Source organism: Callospermophilus lateralis, chromosome 2 (assembly GCF_048772815.1).
Source record: "Callospermophilus lateralis isolate mCalLat2 chromosome 2, mCalLat2.hap1, whole genome shotgun sequence".
In the NCBI taxonomy this organism is placed as follows: domain Eukaryota; kingdom Metazoa; phylum Chordata; class Mammalia; order Rodentia; family Sciuridae; genus Callospermophilus; species Callospermophilus lateralis.
In genome coordinates, this window is record NC_135306.1 from 66,843,172 (window position 1) to 66,865,490 (window position 22,319).

General features: G+C 41.8%; 1 protein-coding gene across 1 annotated transcript in view; it reads right to left on the bottom strand.

The window, feature by feature from the left end:
- The window catches only part of Dmrt1 (doublesex and mab-3 related transcription factor 1), a 103,496-nt gene extending 86,819 nt beyond the window's left edge, over window positions 1–16,677 (bottom strand). Inside the window, exons 1-2 of the mRNA XM_076846039.2 lie at window positions 16,330–16,677; window positions 13,046–13,229 (exon numbers count right to left, since the gene is read on the bottom strand). Coding sequence (XP_076702154.1) covers window positions 13,046–13,229; window positions 16,330–16,677 — 532 coding nt within the window. The remainder of the gene's footprint in view (window positions 1–13,045; window positions 13,230–16,329) is intronic.
- Between the last annotated feature and the right edge of the window lie 5,642 nt (window positions 16,678–22,319).

Sequence of the window (22,319 nt, forward strand, 5' to 3'; positions counted from 1 at the left end):
TAACAACAGAATTGTTTTTCTAGGTGTCTTCAATCTTCAAGATCTTTTTTTTTTTTTTTTTTTTGGGTGGGGGGGAGATTCCAGGGTTTGAACTCAGTGCACTCGACCACTGAGCCACATCCCCAGCCCTATTTTGTATTTCATTTAGAGACAGGGTCTCAATGAGTTGCTTAGCACCTTGCTTTTGCTGAGGCTAGCTTTGAATTAGTGATCCTCCTACCTCCTGAGCCACTGGGATAACGGGTGTATGGCACGGTGCCCGGCTTATCTTCAAGATCTTTGATGAAGCTTCTACTGTCACGTGCCATTCTCTTGGAGGGAAATCTGGCACTCAGTTATTCACAATGATAACATTCATTCCATATCAACACAAACGTCAAATGACTTTAAAATAGTTGAAAAGTAACATGCATTCTGATTTCATGCAAACCAGCAACACTGGCTAAGAAAAAGATTAGTCTATTAGTCTATTAACTAAAACATCTAACTAGATAGTACAATCGGCCCTTCCCTATCCTCAGGTTTTTCACCTTAAGATTCAACCAACTGCAAAAAGTTGGTTGAAAGTTCCAAAAAGTAAAACTTGTACTATGCTAAAGCCACATTCATGAGGTCATGTGTAAGCATGCCTGCTGCAGCCCCCCACCAGTTCACAGATCCTGTCTTTCACCAGCACTCGTATGAGCATTGTTTGACTCACTCTTTCATGTTCTACGTAATAAGGCCTTTGATAATCATCTGTACTGAATGTGTACATTTTATGTCATTTTCTAAACAATACAGTAATAACAGGGTTTTTTGTTTGTCTGTTTTGTTTTCCAGTGCTGGATACTGAACCCAGGATCTCATGAATACTGGATAAGCACTCTCCCACAAGTTACACCATCAACCTGTTTTAACAACTATTTACATAGCATTTAAATGGCATTATTTTAAGAAATCTAGAAATGATTTAAAGTACCTGGAGGGTGTGCATAGATTATTAGATTAATACTATACCATTTAAAATAAGGCACTTGAGCCTTTCTGGACTTTGGTATCCAAGAAGGGTTCAGAAACAATCCGAGGACACCAAGGGACCTCTATGTATTTCCTCATTCCTCAGCCATGGTATGACCAGACTAAATAGTAATACTGAAACTTCAAGACCATATCTGTGAAATGGTTTGGTTAATGAGGTCTTTAGCTTAACTTGAAATCTATCTGCTCATAGCTAAAATTGAACTGAGGAGTAGAAGTTAGGAGGTGTATTTTTGTAAAGAATGCACTGGCTTAGCTGTCCTCTGGCCATTTTCACATGACCTGGCTAATGGCGCATCATGGGAACTGGAATTACTGGGAGCTTCTGACCTTCTGAGAACAGTGACTAGGACTCAGTACTATGGCTCTTCTTGTCTCTTGCAGTGTGTCCCCAGACAGTCTCATGAAGCTTTATGCTCTAAAAGTGAAACCCACATCACAAAGGGTATGTGTGTGTGTATGTGTGTGTGTGTGTACATATATATATATATATACACACACATACACACACACACACACACACACACACACACATATACACAGAATTCAGTTCCTTGTGGTTTTAAGACTGAGGCCCCATTTCCTTACTGACTGTCAGCTGAGAACTACTCCAAGGCCTCCTGCCTTCTTGCGGGGTAGGGAAAGGTCTTCCTCCATCTCCAAATCCAGCAGTAATAGGTCAAGTCCCACAAACTTGAACATTCTTCTTAGTTGTCTTCTGCTATGGTGTCTCTGGGGCAGCTGGGAAAGTTCTCCACTCTAATGGTTTGGATCTGGAATGTCCCCCAAAGGTTTATGTGTTGATGGCTTTGTCCCCAGTGCAGGAATCTTCTGTGGTGGAGCTTACAGGAGGCAACTGGATCATGAGGGCTTTGACCTCATCAGTGGATTAATCCACTAACAGCTGAACGAACTACTGGGAAATAGTGGAAACTGTCATCAGTGGGGCATAGATGGAGAAAGCAGGCCTTTGGAGTCACGTACTGGAATAGTATTTCTTGTTCCTGGCTCATCTCCACGCCCTCCTCACTGCACCCTGCTTCCTGACTACCATGAGCTGAGCAGCTTTGCTCTACCACACCCTCCGCCATGATGCTCTGCCTCAACTCACACCCACAGCAACAGAGCCAACAGATTGGACTAAATCCTCTGGAACAGTAAGCCAAAATAAGTCTTTCCTCCTCTAAGCTGTTTTTCTCAGTTATATGTCACAGCAAAAAAAAAAAAAAAAAAAAACACTACTCTTAAGAATCATGCCATGAGATCCTGGAAGATCCAGGGTCATCTCTCCATCTCAAGATCCTAGACTTAATCATATTTGCAAAGTCCCTCCTAGCATGTGAGGTCCTGGGGACTGGGTGTGCACTTCTTTGGGGGGCCTTGAGTCTCCGACCACACTGAATACAAGACCTCACCTACCAGACTGGCACAGCCCCAACAACAGCCTAGCCTGGAAATGCTGTGGCTGCAGCTCTCTAGAGGGAGTGACACTGACAGCACCTACCAAAATGGCACCAAAACTTATCTCCAAAACAGACCTTCTGTCCCACCCCTTCTTTCCATCTCTACTACCACCAGCCCTGTCAAAGCAGCTCTCCCCTTGGCATGGGCAACAGCCCAACCTTGACATCAATCCCTGCTCCCACTTGGCTTTTTCAAGCAACACTCCACACAGCAGCAGAGAGATCTTTTAAGAGAGTAAATCAGGTCACGCCATTCACTGCTTTAACACTCCAGTGACTTTCCATGGCACTCATAATAAAATCCCAACTCCTTCCCTGGCCTACACGGCCCTTGGAGATGCAGCCCCCACAGATGTCACCCCTGCTCACAGCACTCAGACACCCACCACCTGCCTGCTGTTCTAAGTGCAGTCTCAGTTTGCTGCTCCTTCTGCCTGGAATGCTCTTTTCTCAGACCCTGACCCCAATGGTTCATTATCATTCAAAAACTAGCTCCAATTTAATCTCCTCAGAAGTCTTCCTTCACTGACTCTTTATTTAAAACAATCGCTGTCCTCTCAATTCACATCCTTCATATCACTTCCTTTTTCTTCATAACACTATTTCCTGAAAGTACCTCGTTTACTTATTGATGTACTTGCTTATCAACTCTCTCCAACTCCTGGAAATGTAAGATGCATGTTTTATTCACTGCTATATGTCACACGCCTAGAATAGGGTCTGCTCCAGTGCAGTCACACAATGAATGTTAGTTTTATTTTTTCAGTGCTTGGGATAGAACCCAGGGCCTCGTGTGCTAGGCAAGCCCTTCACGACTGAGCTACACCCCCAGCAATAATAGTTAAATATGCAAATTTTTAAAAAACAGAAGGAAAAAAGGAAAGGTGGGGAGGGACTCTTGCTCAGACAGTGCACTCACCAACAGAAATGAATTCAATTTTGTTCAGCAAACATGTATTGGTGTCTAATGAATCCAATCAACTTCACTGAATTAAAGCATGTTCTGTATAGTTTAGATAAACCCCCAAAAATCTTGAGAATAGAGTTTAGGTGCATAAATCAATAATGAAAATCACCTGTTAGCATATACTGAAATGAATTGACATTGGATGACTTAAGCAATATCTAAGAGCTCTTACTGTCAATAAACACCAGAAAATTTGCCATTACTATAACACTGAGTCAATATTTTCTTTTGATAATCCAGGTCTGCTTTAAGAATCTGTTACATGTTTTTTTCTGGAAAGCAGGTCCAGTGGTGTTATAAGACCAAATTAGCAATTATGAAGTCTGCCCACAGACATAAGAGACTGGAGTAAACTCTGTTTGAAATGTCATTTTTTCAGCAACAGTGATAAACATTTATGTGAATTTTCACAAGGGAGTCAAAACGGTTGTCCCCAGAATTGAATTTTTTTATCAACTGAAAAGTAAGATACCTCACGCTGAGACAGAAATGCAGACATGCCCTCGCCTAGTTGTTCATGAAACCACAAAAAGAAAAAAGATCTGACAAGTTCCAGTGAGATAACACCTAGAACCACGGTGGGGCCAGGAACCCCAACTCCTCCTCTTCATGGTACACTCAGGGCACTGCGAAGCTATGAGCCCAGATCATCTGTCAAAGATACAGAATTCATCCTGCATAAGGTGTTAGTTCATATTGCCCTGGCTCATCCCTACAAACCTCGACCCTAGAGAGAGAGACTTCAGAGACTCCATTACCCCAGAGGCATAGAGTAGATCCATCTATGAAACAAAATGAAAAGTTAGCAATAGAGTAAAACTTTGGGGCTGAGAGAAGGAGGGGGAAGCAGAGGAAAGAAAGGATACTGGCAGAAATAAAAGAAACCGTCTTAGCACCCAGGAGTCTACAGAAGATTTCAAAGGCCATGGAGCCTTGAAGAAAAATGAAGCTGGATCAGGCACAGTGGGGCACGCCTGTAACCCAGCAGCTCAGGAAGTTGAGACAGGAGGATCTCGAGTTCAAAGCCAGACTCAGCAAGAAAGAGGCGCTAAGCAGCTCAGTGAGACCGTGTCTCTAAATAAAATACAAAATAGGGATGGGGATGAGGCTCACTGATTGCAGGCCCCTGAGTTCAATTCCGGGTACAAAAAAAAAAAAAAAAAAAAAAGTAAAGCTGAGACTAAATGCTATCCTCAGTCAAGTTAGTTAATGAGAGGGAAATTGGACGTAATAGTTGAAGGACAACAGAGATTCTGTTTGGGAAGTTCTAGAAATGGGTGGGGGCAATGGTTGTACAACAACATGAATGCACTTAAGTCCACATTTAAAAAGGTATGAAGTGACAAATTTCAAATGCTGTACATTTTCTCACACTAGCAAAAAAAAAAAAAAGAACAAGTGAATAAAACAAAAGATGGGACAAAAAGACACCCACAAGACCCTAAAAAGTAGTAGAAGTCTGGGAGGGGAACTGGATCCTGAGACCAGCAAAACCAGGAATATAGGTCAAGGATTTCAGCAACACACTCGGGAACGCAAGGGAAACTGATGACAGGAACTTTTTGACATTTCAAAGGGTTCCTTGGGCAACAAATTTAAGACTGCATCACACAAGGACAGCACCTAGTGTTACCATCCATAAAAACTCTCCAATGTGGGCTGGGATGTAGCTCAGTGGTAGTGCTGGGAGCATTTATGAGACCCTGAGTTCAACACCACATACTCCAAAACTATAACCAGCCATTGGCAGGAAGTTCTAAGAGTTAATGTAAACCACCCTCTTCCAGGGGTGCCAGGTAGGACAACTGTCTATTTTCACAAACTCTCAGGGTTTTCTTCCACTCTACAGAAAGGTGACCATGGTCTTCCATTTTCAGAAAATCAAAAATAAAAATTATCCTAGCCAAGTGATTAAGTAATAGAATTCCTGCACCCTCATTTTGAGGAAATACAGATCACCTAAGACCTGAAAAGATGCTTCAGTCCTTTCTAAAAAGATACCAGTATTTCTATCGGCCAGCCATGCACAGGGAAAGACCATCCCTGGTTCCTCTATGAATTGTTGGCTTCCTCACTTTCCTTTTCACTACAAACTGTGACAATGAGGTAAAGGGGGAAATTTCTACAGAGACTGAACATTAACATAGTTCTAGTGATAATAAAATACAAACCTGAAGACTCCTTCATGATCTGATCTTCTCACCAGAGGGACTCACACTGCTTTGAACTATCTATGATACTTGCCAGAATGAAGGGATCTTTCCTTTCAATTTAAAAAAGCTTAAATGTGGGGGCTAGAGTCATGGCTCAATGGTGAGATGCTTGCCTAGCACATGTGAGGCACTGGGTTTGATCTGCAGCACCACATAAAATAAATAAGGGTATGGTGTCCACCTACAACTGAAAAAATTTTAAAAAGCTTAAGTATAGCAGAGAGCAGTGATTCATACTGATAGTTCTCAACTCACTGAGATCCCATCTCTAAATAATATACAAAAACTATGGGGCCCACTGGTTAAGCACCCATGGGTTCAATTCCCAGTACCCGCCCCGCCCCCACCACCAAAAAAGCTTAAGTGTGAATTTTCTGGATCCTTCATATATTGCTAGTGGGGATGTTAAACAGTGCAGCCTCTTTGGAAAACAGTCTAGTAATTCCTCAAAATATTATACATACAGTTACCATAAGATCAGCAATTCCACCCTCTGATACACACTCAGGAGAAAAAAAAATGTACATTTATACAAAAAAAAATTGTACACAAATGTTCACAATAGCATTACTCATGATGACCAAAAATTATAAGCAACCCACATGTCCATCAACTGATGAACAGAAAAATAAAATGTAGTATACCCATACATGAAACATTAATTGCTAATAAAAGGGAATAATAAAAAATAATAAATACATGCTACAACATAGATAAACCTTGAAAAAATCAGGCTAAGTCAAGGAAGCCAGACACAAAAGGTCACACAGCTTATTTTATTTATGTGAAATGTCTCAACTATGACAATGAAATGTCCAGAACATGCAAATCTGTAAAGATGGAAATATATTAGTGGACACTGAGAGCTTGGGTAGGGTGCAGGTGGAAAATGATCACAAAAGGGCAGTTTCTTTTAGAAAAGGAGCCAAAAATTTTCCAAAATTAGATTCTGGTGATTTTTGAACAACACTGTGAATTTACAAAAAAACAATAAATTATAGCCCAACATGGTGGCATCGTCTCAGCAACTCGGGAGGCTGAGGCAGAAGGACTGCCAAGTCCAAGACCAGCCTGAGCAACTCCATGAGACCCATCTCAAAATTAAAAGGGCTGCGGATGTAGCTTAGCGATAGATCGTCCCTGGAGTTCAAACCCAAAAACTTCATACACACTCAAAAATTGAATCATAGATTTTTAAACAAATGAATTATACAGTATAAGAAATATACCTTAACCTGTTAAGAAACTAATTTGAATTTTTAACCATTTTAAAAATACACAAAAAGCACACTGAACATCAAAGATTTTTCCCTCTGACATCTGTATGTGGGTTCGTGAAAACTCAAGTGTTTTAAAATGACTCATGTATTCATTCAACATCATGTATTCATTCATTCAGCAAAGGTTTACTGACCATCAACTATAAAGCCGGTAGTTTACTCTATCATAGATGAACAAAGTGATAAGTAAAAGGCCATCCATGCTCTCCAGCTTATTTTCACAAGGGAGATGTAGATGTAACCCAATCAAATGGTTTTATGTTTTTTATACATGGTGTTTTAAAACTTGTGACTTTAAATTCTCTCATTTTTTTTAAGACTCTAGCTAAATTTCCTTTCTAGCCACACATAATCTGGTTAGGCTATTTTCTGTGTACATTGTTGTTGTAATTGCTAAACTAAAATACTATCCACACAGAGTTTCTATCAGACCAACTGAAGTACTGTATTTGACAAGTGTAAGCAGACTTCCCTTGAAATAAACAAAATGGTCTAAAACAGTATTTAAAACAGCAAGCTATCAAAATGATCGCTACCATCTAGCATTTTCTTTCTTTCAAACTTCCAACTGTTGCTTCAGTTTACGTTTGGGTTAAGACAATCTGCTGGCAACTTCTTTGACTCTGAAAGCATAAGGATGCTTTTGATCTGAAGACTTTTTTAACCTAGCATCAATTCTTATTCTGCCTGCAATGGAGAGCTGGCTTAAATCAAAGGGAGACTATCTCACATAAGTGGTCAGAATCTTTCAAAAATAAGCTCCTAATCCATTGTGTGTAAAATGTTTTTATCATTCATTTGAGTGAAATGCTTCCTTCTTTGTGATGTTAAAAAATATAAAGATAAAAATTTAAATGTTATATTAAATTCAAATAACCCCAAAGAGTAGGTTTAGGGCAGTGGAAATATGCTGTCTGGCATCATAAAGATGTTGTCCACACCCACAGAAAGGACAACACCAAGAGTGAACCCCATTGTGCACCCAACTCTGGGGGATATATGACAATGCAGGTTTCTTTGTAACACTGGCACTATTTTGATGGGGGATTTAGATAGTAATGGGGGAGGCCTCATGTGTGTGGAGGAAGGGGATATATGGGAAATCTCTGTACTTTTCCTTCAATTGTGCTGTAAACAACCTAAAACTGCTCTAAAAAATAGTCTATTCTTCTAAAAATTTAAATTCAGTATCTTCAGTTGTTATTCATCAGTCCCATCTCTCACTGATAAAAACCACACAAGGCACACACTTGTAATTCCAGCAACTCAGGAGGCTGAGGCAGGAGGATCACAAATTTGAGGCCAGCTTCAGGAACTTAGCAAAGCTCTATTTCAAAATAAAAAATAAAAAGGACTGGGGATGTGGCTCAGTGGTAAAGTACCCCTGGGTTCAACCCTCAATACCAAAAACAAACAAACAAAAACCCCAGGGACATTCTTCCATTTTCAAACTGGAATTTTGAAATAAGGAAGTATACTTTATGCTAATATTTTAAAAGATAAAGCCACAGAGAAAATGCTGAGATTGCTATTAATTCATGGTCCTTTATAGCCAAAAATGTTCATCTTTTTTTTTTCCCTCTGTGCCCCAAAAATGACTAGGAAAAACTTTTCATATCTGTAAAATATATAAGTCCTCAAGACCTACAAAGAAATATGCTCCTCTTCTGGCCTGCGCTCTCTTGAAGTGAATTCCTGCTGGAGAAGATGGAGGAGGGGCCCCTCCACTATTAGGCACAGACCAGCGCTACCCTTCCAACAGGGGAAGGGGAGGGAAATAGGGGCATGGGCTCCAGGAAAGGCTGAAGCTGCCAAGGAAAACCCCAGACGGTAGGAGGTGGCTTGGTCTGGGGGAGGGTGGATGTGCGTGTGGATGCCAGTCCAGGGTGCTCCAGAAGGGAGGGTCCAAGAGATAACATTCAGGTCCTCCCAAAGGACATGCATGCAGAACCAAGTTCTCTACAATACAGCCCTTCATTTGACAGTTTCTGCACAGAAAAGGAGATGAAAAACTATGCAGACCTCAGGGAACATACTGGGTAGAACAGTGTTCTATGTGTACACAGGAGGTTGAAGGAAAAGTAAAATGTAAAATAAAACAGACGAGCCCAAATTTACAAAGAAAGAAGGCCCAATTTTTTCAAAAGCTGATAACTTGAAATAAAAAAGTATACTTTATGCTAATATTTAAAAACATGAAGGCACACAGAAAATGCTGAGATTGCTAATTAATTCTTGGTCCTTTATAGTCAAAAATATTCATTTTTTTTTTTGCTCTGTGCCCCAAAAATGACCAGGAAGAAACTTTTCTATACCTGTTAACATCTAATTCTACTAGTATAAGAATCAGAAACTAAACAATTTCTTCAAAGGGCTATTTTTTTCCCACAATTACATCCACAATCATAGAAGAAAACAATAACAAAAGTTTCTTATATCCATCTTCAAGAATATCCAATAAATCCTTTGGTCATTGTTAGCCAGCCTTTGACCAAGGACTGTCTTCTAATGTGCATTATCCTATTTATAAGGTTTAGTTCTCCAAAAAATGAATCACAGCTTGGTAAATCCAATTTACTTTGAAGTGTCCTTAGAATTCAGCCAATAATCTCTGCAGTAATTCTTGAGCATTTTTTACTCTCATTTTTGGCACTTTAAGGAGCCAAAAGGAGATAACTAAGAAACTTCAAGGACATAAAAATCTACTCAATTTCACCAAGCAACTGGCCTAACAGACCCTAGGGAGCAGGGGTAGGAAGGAGGTTACCAACTGCACTCAGGTGAGCCAGGTCAGTAGGTCTTACTATTCCACAACAACTCCTACAACTTTCAACTCTCACTATATCATTTCAAACCCTGGCCTTCCACATCTACATAAAAGAATTCTAGGCCGTTAATAATGCCAACTGGGGCTGGGATTGTAGCTCCGTCGCAGAGCTTTGCCTAGCATGTGAGGCACTGGGTTTGATTCTCAGCACCACACATAAATAAGTAAAATAAAGGTCCATTGACAAATAAAAAAATATTTTTAAAAAATTCCAAGCTGCATTAAATGTTACAAAGCTAAGACAATGGGTGCAAACACACTCCCATTATAAACAGGTAAATATTATTTATCTGTACACATATGAATGTATGTATGTATATACACATACATACATACATATATATATGTATATGTACATACATACACATACGTATATGGAAAGAAAAACTACATACAAAAGCCTGGACATGTATCAAGTAATCCTAGGATGACAGAGGTGAAACTCAAGACTGGTGCTGGAAAAGCAATGTTCTTTCCTTAAATAGGTTCTGGACTCTACTACAAATGTTTGCCCTTTACTTTGCAATAGTTAAATGTTACTTCAAATACATGCAATCTTGGAAAAACTTAAAGTAAGCTATATTCTTGTTAGTGCCAAGTTATCTAAGAAACTTGTCTCCATTAGCCAACCTAAAAGCTGTAGGACCATCTTCTATCTGCCTCTCCCATTTTCACAATCTCACCCTCCTTCTCCCTCTTTCTCTCTGTAATTGGTATTCTACTAACTTCTCCACCTCCCTCTCACTCACATCCTCAGTCCATATTAATTATTAGTTCCAACTCAAAGGTTTGATAGAAATCCTGCAAAGGATGACCATCGTGCCCCAGAGATGAGCTGTCTAGTGGGTCACCCACCTTCCTTTGGGAGGCACAGCCTCCCAGAGCCATGCATACCCACCTATGCCCAAGCAAAAGAGCAGAACACATATTAGGTCCAACATTCCCCTTGCCTTTGAGTACTGATCAAGAGTTCAGGATACTACAAGGTATGTTACTCCAGAGACAAGCAAGGGATCTGGGTGCATCCTCCTCGACCCTGACCCCTAAATCCTTCTACCCTGTGGCTCCTCTCTGTTACTTCTCCTCCTACTGCCACTCTGAAATACCTTGCCGGAACCTGTTTTGCCCTATGGAAAGCAAAGTTTGGAAACTATTCTAAGTATACACTATGAACAACCAGTCCAAAAAGAAAAAAACAATACTGGTTCAATTTTTTACAATCTTTTGACATTACAATGGTGCAAAAGTCAGTGCAAAGGTAATACACTTTCTGTAAAAACCATAAGGGCTGGGACATAGCTCAGTGCCAGAGAACTTGCCTAGCATACATGAGGCCCTGCACTCAATCCCCAATGCTGGGGGGAGGGACAGAAGAAACCATATTTTGATCTTTTCCCAAGCTAGCAATATGGGATATGATCCTCTCAATTTTGCACAGCAAAAGCAGCTCCCAGACAGCCATATGACCCAAGAGTAATAAACAACTGGTACTGCACACAGTACTATGTTACTAAGCTATGATGTTTAGTAGGTTTAGTGTATTAAATGCATTTGATTTAGGAATTGTTCTATTTACGTTGGATTTATCAGGACATAAGTCAAAGAGCATCTTTACCTTGTCCTTTGTTCATTACAGAACCTGTAGCTCTAGTAACACAGAGACAGACACACCTACCTGGTTTCCCTGTTGTGCATTTCTCCTCCCTACAATGGCAAAGACTCATGCAATCTTTAAGAACCCTCTCCCTCATTTTTGAGAACCAGAAACAAACTGCCCACAGATCTTAAGTGAGTTGTTCCAAAATTTCACTAATTTTAGATATGCAACTGAGCAACTTTATTTAGTCTAGTGGTTAAGCACAGCAAACTGAGTAACTCATATGAGCTTAGCAAAGATGGTACCACATGGCAAGGCCATATTTCATGAAACTGTGGTAGAGCCTAAAGACAATCTCAGCACATATACATTAGTCCCACTTACCCAGAGTTTCACTTTCTGCTATTTCAGTTATCTGAGGTCAACTGTGATCCAGAAACATTCAATGGAAAATTGAATAAGCAAATGATTCTCAAGTTTTAAACAATTTTCATTGTTATAATTGCCTTATTTTATTATTAGATATTATTAATTGTATAGAACCTAATTTATAAACTAAACTTTTCCACAGGTATGAATATCTAGGACAAAAATGTTTATTCCAAATATACACATTTACATATACATGTAGGGTTCAGTACTCCCCTAGGTTTCAGAAATTCACTTGAGTCTTTAAACCTATGCCCCACAGATAAGGGGGGATTACTGTATTTAACTGCCAGAAACTCCAAAATTCCAGATCTTTGTGGATTTCTTAGAGCTTCTCTGCATTCTAGCCCAGCACCATCAAATGAAACTTTCTGAGAAACAGAAATGCATCATCCAATATGGCAGCTCTTAGCTATATGTGGCTAATGAACACTCAAAATGTGGATCATAGGAGAAACCAAATGTTTTCTTTTTATTTCTTAATAATTTATTTATTAAATAATTACCTATGGCTGGAGGCTTCCATAGTGAACGGTGAACTCCAGACCACTGAGGTTCCTGAAGCAAGTTGGAGACCCAGTATACCAAGCACACTGAGCTTGGGAGATAGATGGACTGATTCATATGCTTTCTAGTTCAGTCATCTTGACCATGAACTTAACCTCCTACACCTCTGTCTTCATGAAGTTAAAAAGTACTACTACCTCCTACTTAAGAGAATGACTCTGGGAGGAAGGAAGACCAAACTGGCACATATGAAGCCCCTAGCACGGTGCTTAGCACATGGGAGCCTGCATGACACACTTTCCCTGTTCCTTCTCAGGTTCATCCACATCTGACACTTAGGTTTTGGCCTTTTCAGACACTTTTCCCAAAGGGATGCTGTCCTTACTGACGAAATAAACTTCCAGTTCTAAGAAACCAGGATCTTTAGCACCTACCCAACTAGACCCCAAAATAGAGGGGTGGACCAATATGAAACATGAACAATCTCACCCCTCCCTGACATTATGTGATTGTGACTATTAACTATCCACAGGAAAATAAAGTTGCTGAACCTTCACTTCTAGAAGCCATGGCCATCTCCTTGTGAGGCAGACAAAAGCAGAGGGAGAATTCCTTAAGAAACTCCTACAAGGTGTAAACGTTATAGGTGACCCAGGAGGGTCTTGAGTCTGTTTTTATAGGCACAGCACTCCTTCCTCATGCCAGACCCCAGTGTGAACCCCAGCCCCCACTCCCAGGTTACCTGAGGCCGCTGTTGTGGGTGTACTGGCTGCTGGTGGCTGAGAAGAGCTGCTGCTCTCATTCATGAGACATTGGTTGCCGCCATTGTTCTCTCTCTTGACAAGCAGCTCAGCTGCACTGGGCAGCGGGATGGGGTGGCTGATACCCAGTTCCTCCTCCTGCGCCTGCTGCCTTCTCAGAGCCACCTGGAAGCACAGGACAGTAAATCATTCTCCAGCACTCTAGAATCACCAGTTCCATGGATAGGCTCTGAACATAAAGAGGTTTCTCATTTCTCTTACCTGGCTGTCCAGGTAACTAGGATGTGCAGCCAAAGTTGAAAAATGATATAAAGACAGGTTATCTGGCCCAGAGTAGATGTCCCCCCAAAACACATGAGTGTGCAAACTATCAGGAAACAAGGATCAGGAAAAACACATCCAAAGAGGGGAGTTCAATCTCAAGAGTAGGAAAACACACTGATGGATTAGGAAGACCTGGACTCCTTCACCCTGCAAATATGTAAAAGACCACTGCACTGGAAACAGTGACCAGTAAGCTTACATTAGATCACAGATTCCTCCCCATTTAAAAGGAGAAACAAGAAGAAAGTAAGCATCGACTACAAAATAGGACGAGAAGCAAACACCAATCTACAGCAAAAATGTAAGAATCAGCCTGCGTAGAAACGCAGCAGAGACCTGAACCATGGAATGAGTAGCACACAGGGAAGGAAAAAGGGATAAGAATAATATGGAACAGAGCAGCTAGGAAATGAAACCCCACAAAACCCTCTTCCCCAGGGATGAGGGAGCATGTGGAGAAGCAAGGAAGAGCTAGGAGGCTGGAATCTGGTGTTGGAAGTCCCTGGAAGAAGAAGAGGTGGGAGGTGAGGAGCAAGGGAGAGGACAGGGTTTTTTTGTTTTGTTTTGTTTTGTTTTTTTTTTTTGGTGGGGGGCGTCTAGGCAGGGAAAGAGAGACAGAATTGAGACAGGTAAGAATCTCACATACTTAGGAAACACTTCAAGGGGGTTCTTATGTTTATAATCTTTTTAATAACATTGTTAAAAATTGGGGGGAGGCTTAAAACAAGTTGTATTTTTGTTTACTACCTGTAACAAAAAGAGACTTTCTATTGAACTTGGCTCTTGGTGGTCATGAAAGGAGAAAAATGAAGCACCCTACACTTTAAAGGCTCAAGGACAAGAGAAAAGGTAAAATCAAAATGGTAAATCAGAAATCCAGCTACAATCTATGTATTGGCTTAGGAAAACTATATAGTCCAAAGTCAGCTGATTCATGTGGAAGTAAATTTCACTCATAACTAAAAGAGTCTTCACCTTAGAAAACTAAACCTTGGATAATTATTTAAGCATATATCTTGGATTTTCTGCTATTAACCAAGGGCTTGGAAACAGCATTATCAAAAACTGTCCAGAAGTAAGTTTTTTAAAACCCTGCAAACCTCTAAAATATTAATTACTTGTACCTTGATTTACACAAACCTCATGCATACCCAAAAGGCACAGCTTATTTAGTCCACAAACTAAGGATGCCCTCACAAAGTTCTCCAAGGTTTGTTAGTGAATATTATTACACGGGAAAGGGGCTGGCAATGGATTGCAAATGCCGTTGTTTTATTCATCTAATATCAATTTCAAACTATTTTAGAATAACTAGAAAGTAATTGCTATATAGATTTTTTAAGGGCTCATCTAGCATAACACAAATCCTCTGGTACAAAAAATCCTGAAGTTTCATATTCTAAAAGTAATCTTGAGTCGTTTTTGTTGTTAATTCAGCTGTCTCCTCAAAATTAGTCCCTCTAAAAAGGGTTTTCAAAATTAATGCCCCTACTCCTATATTTTTATTACATTTTGAGGAAAAATCCCTCGAGTATTGATTGCTCCACGTTAAATATTTAAGCCAATGACCAAATGTCCGGAATACTTTCCTGCCTACAAGTATATTTGGATGTTTTTTTATTCTCATTGTGATGCACCTTATTGTTACATCCAGCATTACAATTCACTACAGATTAAATTAAATTCTATGAAGAAACTACCTATATTTTCATTAACTACCCTTATAATAATATCTGAAGACAAAACCCTTGTAATTGTAAATGTTTTAATTTCCCTGTGCTTAAAACTCTGATGCACGTAGAAAGTACACGATCTTTAAGCATTTGTGCAGTTATGTTTTTTTAAACTATTTTACACATTTCTAATCAAAAGCAGCACACCACTGGAAAACACTTCTTTGGTATCATTTCATTTTAAATAATCTATCTTTAAAAGATGAAACAACTTTTAGCTGGAAAGAATGTGTACTATTACCTTTTAAAAACCTTTTAGGAAACCAAAGACGTGAACTTTCGTTAACAAGCTAAATTACTAGCGTACTGCTGAAGCCATTAAAAATTAAAAATAAAAATTAACGGCTGGCTTCAAACCCAGGCAGTTTTTTTTTTTATTATTCTTAAATGTACTCAAAACATTTACATAACTTGGGGCCAGACAGCGAATTTTAAAATACTAGCCTTTCCACGGTGCTCAAAATGGCTGAGGCGCTCGGCCCGGAGCCGCCGGGGGCGAAGACGCCAAGTGCCCCCAGAGCCGGAGACCACGCCGCGCGGCGTCCATCACAGGGACTTTTCCAGAAAAACAAACGCGGCGTCGCGTTCCGCAGCTACCCAAGGGTCTCCCCCGGCCCCTACAAAGCGTCCCTCGCGGCACTCCAAAGGACCCTACTTGATTTAAGCCCAACTCAGCGGGGAGTAGTCCCTGGGACCCCCCGAGGGGCGCGAACCCCGCAACTCTGTGATCAGTGGCGATCGCGGGGACTGCACAGCCAAGCGAACCCCTCGGCGACGGCTCTGAGAGCGAGCCTGGAGATCCCAGCCGCCCCCACATCGCGGAGCGAACCCCGCAACTGAGCTGAAGCGCGGGCCCGGAGATCGTGGAGAATCCCTAGCGGAACAAACTCAACTCTGCTTGGAGGGCAGGGATGGAGAGTTGAGGGCCCCGCCGCTGCAGCGAGCCCCGCAACTCTGGAGCAGGATTGGGGCGATCTCTTCAGCAGGGTGAACCCCGCATCTCCGCAGGCGGGAACCGGGACTCGTTCCCGCCTACCCAGAGTGGCTTCGGCCCTGGCTGGGAGTCCCGCGTCCCCGGCGCGCCGCGAATGTCGGCGCTACTAGCCCGACCATTCCCGATCCCGGGCCCGGCTTAACTCCGGCCTCGTCGAAGGACTTTATCCCTGAAGCTCAGAACTGAACCCCCCTTTCCGGACGCCCGCACCCACCTGCGCGGCCATCACGCGCTGTCTCTCGGCGATCAGATTGCACTTTTTGCACTGGCAATCCCGCCACATGCAGAAGCGTTTGTGGCCCTTGAGCGGCGACGCGTAGCCGTGGTTCCTGCACCGAGCACACTTGGGCAGTCTGGGGGACTTCTTGCTCGAGGCGCCCAGGCCCGACGCCCCAGAGCCGGAGCCGCTACCGCTGCCCCCGGCGCCTGATCCACCACCAGCGCCCATCAGCGCCCCAGAAGCTTTCCCGAAGCCCCCGGACTTGCCCTGAGGCGGTGCCCCGGGGGCGTGCGGGGTTTCGGACGGTGCCGAGGGCTTGTTGAACGCGTCGTCGTTGGGCATGTTGCCCCGAGGAGCGGCCAAAGGACTCACACCGCCTCTCACGCCCGAAGACGGCTGCAAGGAAGCACCCAACCGACGGCTAGGCTCTAGAGGAGGAGGTGCAGGAGGCGTGTATGCAGCAGCCGGAGGTGCAGCCCGAGTGGCGAGGTCGGGACACGCAGCGCCGGGAGTGGTGGGGGGTTGTGCCCTTTTTTTTTTCTTTTGGCGCGCGGCATAGAACTTTTGGATACTTTTCAGAATGTTCCCGGGATTGCAGAGGCGGGAGAGGGCGCGAGGGAGCTCAGCCACGCCCATTGTCCCCCAACTCCAGCCACTGCGCTCCGGTTGAGTGCAAGCTTGCACACCAGCTGCACGCAACCAGGGCGCTGCTGCAGGGATGCTGCAATCGCACTGAGGTGCAGAGCACTGACCTCATAGCTCTCTGGGGTACCGGGGGCTAGGCTGCCAGACAGAGCTCGCTGCACCGAAGAAGCTAGCCTCCCAGGTCAGGAGAGGAGTCCAGCGTGCTACTTGGAGGAGGTGCAGAAACCTGTCGGGTCGTCTAGCTCCCTTCCCCCCTTTCCCCTCCACCCAGTGAGAAGCATTCTTCAGGTTCAATACGGAAGACCTTGGCAGCAGCAAACTCAGAAAGTGGTTTATTTCTCCCTTGATAATAAGGTTGAAAGTCTGAGAGAAGAGATCTCTACATCTATATCAGCAGATAAGACCCTCACTTGGGGTTGAAGTGCGCCCAAAATATTAAAAGTTGGAGCTCTTCTCCATTTATCCCGTTTTCATCTGTTCCCAAGATTTCTACCTCCTGGCCCCAGATAACTTTTCCAGTCTACATAGTTCCAGCCCTAGTTTCTTCTCACTTTTTGCATTTGAGGCAGCTTCATTTGGACTCTGAATGGGGGTGGGAGGGTTACACACATGTAGACCTTTATCAAAACTCATTCTACATTTAAGATCTGCGCATTTTATGTGTTTAAGTGTACATTTTTTAAAATTCCGTGATCTTATCTTTCCCGAGTTCCCACCGTGAACTCCCCATCCCCTATCTCCTGCCACATTGGTCTCCTCTGCACTTGCACAGCTAATCCATCCCTGGGCCTGCTGATCAGTTCTTCCCATACATGCATGTGACCAGTCCTTCATCTAGAGTCTCAATCTGCAGTAGCTTCCAACAGATCTTTCCATTTCTCTTTCTTCTGAGATATTCTAAGTACACAGCCCCAGGGCCCCTCCAGGGCGTAGCTATTGTTTTCCACCTGAAAAACAAAAGCTGAAGACCTTTGGCTAGTCTTAAAGCACTTTGACTCATCTTGCTCGGCATTTCTTAGCCTCCTATTCTACCAGCTTGGAACAGCTCTTTGTTGACCTGGTACAGCCTCTTTGTTCATCATCACTTTTCTAACCTTGTATTGGCAATTGTGCTTGGGGCTAACTTACACCCCTCTCCCACTTTCCTTGCTTTTCACCAGTTAGTACTTGCCTTGAATATTCTGGGCCACAGCCTCAGGGGAGTAGTTCTCAAAAGGAGCATAGCCACCTCACTTGGCTTCTCAATTGAAAGGGTTGTTCAGTGGCCATTTCGTCCACAGTTGGGTGTCTTCAGCAACCGAGATCTGAAGTCCCTTCACTTGCCTTTCTCCCATTCTAATTCTGAGGCCTCCTACACAATCCTCAGAGTGCATTTTCTCCATTAGTGTCAGTTCTCTGAAAATTATTTCCTTCCAGCTTTACACAGTGCCAGGCACCCTGACCATGAAGTCAGTGAAGCTCTACTCCTGACAGGGATCAAGATACCACCATACACCCATGTTGGAACCTCTTAGATGATAACCAACGTTTTATTCAGGGACATCCTTCTCCCTTAAAGTCTTCTATTAAAACACATAAGCCAATTGCCATTATCCATTTTTTTTTTAATCTACACTTTAGTACCTGAGCTGAAGTTGAATCTTTCCCAAGGCCCAGTCTAGCTTTAGACAATAAAGTAGATGCAGGAAGCAACAGTTGTCACATCCCAGATCATGAGGAAAAATACGTTTCTTATAAACAGAATCTGTGATGGAAGGATTTAAACCTATAGAAATTGTGGTGCTAAGAACATGTGACCAAGGTATTAAAACATAAAATGAAGTAATGAAATTAATAGCCAAGTGAAGTTTTTATTTACAAGGCACAGAGGAGGCACCAGACAGGAGATGATCTATAAAGGAAGTAGGAAGACCCCCCAAAATAAATAGATTCCTACTGGACATTTTTAATAGCCTCACCCTGTTAACTCCTTTTTCCTCTTTCCAGAAACCAAAGTCCAAATATGACCATGCAGATCTGTACTCAATGACTTAGAAATATGCCCAAGACATACTGATTAGTGGGGGAAGAAGCCAGTTTTAAAATATGTCTTAAATAAAAATTCTTAGATATGAGACCAAAAGCACAATACCAAAAAAAAAAAAAAAATGAATGTCAACAAAATTTAAAACATGCTTCAAAAGCCACAATTTAAAAAGTGAAAAGCCACAGTCTGTGAGAAAATATTTAGAAGTTATATGTGATAAAGAACTGTACCCAGAATATATTTTTAAAAACTACTTTAATTCAATAATTTAAAATCAGGAGCTGGGGATATAGTTGAGTGATGAGTATCTACTCAGCATGGACAAAGCCCTGGGTTGGATCCCCAACACCACACACAAAAATAACCAAAAAAGTGCCTATTTCACCAAAGAAAAGGCTTGAATGGCCAATAAACAATTAGAAAGATGTTCAATACCATTAGTTATTAGAGAAATGCAAATCAAAACCATTGTGATGGGGCTGGAGTTGTAGCTAAGTGGTTATGTGCTTGCGTAGCACGTAAGGCACTGAGTTCTATCCTCAGCACCACATAAAAATAAATAGACATTGTGTTCATATAGAATTTAAAATATATATATTTAAAAACCATTGGAATATCATTATTCAAATATACAATAGCAAATATTGGCTAGAATGTAGAGAAACTTGAATGTTCATAGATTATTGATGGGATTATAAAATTATACAGTCATTTTGAAATACATACCATATGACCTAACAATTCCACTCCTCTGTATTTACCCCCAGAAAAATGAAACAATCCAAATGTCTATAAATGGATGAATAAACAAAGAAAATGTGGTATATCTATATAATGGAATATTATTCAGCCATAAAAGGAGTATAGTAGTGATATATGCTGCAGCATGGATTAAATATGACAATGTTATGCTAAGTAAAAGGTTTTTATCTGATTTGTGCGTGCGTGTGTGTGTGTGTGTGTGTGTGTGTGTATGCGCGCGCGCACTACTGGGAATCAAACTCAGGGCCTCTCACATGCTAGGCAAGTGCTCTACCACTGAGTTATGCCTCCAGCCCCTCTGATTTTTTTTAAACACTCAATAAGCATTACTTTCACTATCAGAAAAAAAATGCATCATTTTATTGATGAGGCAGTACATGGCATATTAACTGAATGCTTAATTTTGACCCTTAGTTAAGAGACCTTAGGAGAGTTATTTAATCACTCTGTGACTCAGTGTCTTCATCTGTAAAAGGGAAAGAGGGTAATAATAATGCCTACCTCTGAGGGTTTTTAGGAAGACTAAGTTAATACTTACGAAGTGCTTAAAAAGGTATCTGTCTGTTGTTGGTATTTGCACATTGGAAAGAAAATAGGAGAAAGCAAGACACATATGCACACACATCTACAGATTTGAAAAACCCGTGGGGAGGGAAAGTTATTTTACAAGGCACCAGTGATAAATTCTATCTGCTTTGCATTTTGTTGAAGAAAAGCTGTTTTTACCCCGGATCTTGGTGAAACAGTCAATGGAAAATTCTCTGGAATTTTGGCTCTGTCTCTGTTTCTCTTCCTCTACACACACACACACACACACACACACACACACACGTATGTAGTGAGATACTCTATGAATTGAAATAGTCAGCTTTCCATGTCCCAATAGTATGCAGCTGTGAGTCAGCTGGTATACAGCGTTATGTGATCAGTGTCCCATGACTGACATGAGCAGTAGGAATCAAGGGAGAAGTGGGACAAGTAGGGCCTGAGATCTTAATGAAGGACTTCACTTGACATGGAACACAACTACCATGTAGCTGCACAGGATCTGAACAGGCATAAAGAAGACTGAACTACCCTGTAGTCTCAAGAGATATGCATAGGCATAAAGGTGAAAACAGGACATTCTATCGTGGGAACAGCAAATTGAAAGCTAAGCATTGGATGCCAGCCTGTGGGTTGGGGAAGAAGATGCCGACATGCCAGTCTGGAACAGAGGAGTCAAGCTGGAGCCCAGCAGGAGATAAGGTTGGGAAGATAGCATGGCACCTTGCCTACTAGTGGGGGAATTTGGCTTTTATCCTGTAGGCAAATAGAAAATGATGGAGATGTTTGTCCTTGAGGTGTTTGAGAAATGAAAGTATCAGTTCTACCAATCACTCTGTGATTTGAACAACCAATCACTGTGACTTGAAGCACTTAGTGCTTGGGGTTTTTTGAAGGGGTGTTGTTGTGGTTGTTTATTTATTTGGTGCTGGAGATTAACCCCAGGGCCTCACTCACGCTGAGCACACACTCTACCACTGAGCTACAACCCAACCTTTTTTTTTTTTTTTAAGTTGTTAATGGACCTTTATCTTTATTTATTTATATGTGGTGAGAATCGAACCCAGTTCCTCACAATACTAGGCAAGTGTTCTACCACTGAGCCACAACCCCAGCCACTTATCGGAGTGTTTTTGAGCCTTCTATTCTGATGTGGGGACAACATCATCATAGGACTTAGATATCTCTAAAAAATGCCCAGGAAGCTGTCTATCATATAAAAAGTGATTCATTGAGCTGGAGTTGTGGCTCAGTGGTAGAGCGCTTGCCTAGCATGTATGAGGCACTGGGTTTGATTCTCAGCACCACATATAAATAAATGAATAAAATAAAGGTCTATTAACATCTAATATATATGTATGTGTGTGTGTATATATATATATGTGTGTGTATGTGTGTGTGTGTGTATATTATGTGATTCATCATCATTGATAGATTGGGGCTAGGGTGCTAGGGAAGGAAGCCAGAGCTTTGTGCACACTAGGCAAGTTTTCTACCACTGGGCTGCATCTCCAGTCCTCATCATTGGTAATTGATGCTGATTGTAGCTTGGATTGAAGGAACAGGAGGAATCTGAAAGCAGATAATGCTGGCAGGGACCTAGTTGTTCAGGAAGATGGCTATACCTGAGGTTACAATAGTGAAACCTGCTTACCAGTAGCCACCTTTCTCTATGCATTCAAGTTCCCAGTAGTGATAGGAATATGAAGGAAACATAATTCTGCTTATCAAGACAGTTAGGAATACAGGTATTACTGTCAGACTGCCTGGGTCTGAGGCCCAACTTGGTGATTCCTCAGGTATGTGCCTGTGGGAAAGTCACTCACCCTCTTCGTACCTCTCTTTCCTCATCTGGAAATTGGAAATAACCTAAAAATCATTGTGAGAACACAATGGTTGGTGAATGTGGAAAGCTTTCAACAGTGCCTTGAGAATGAGTGTTCTCCAAGGATGAGCTATTATTTTCATAGTCTGCAAGAATAATTTTGAAGCACAAGATGAAGGG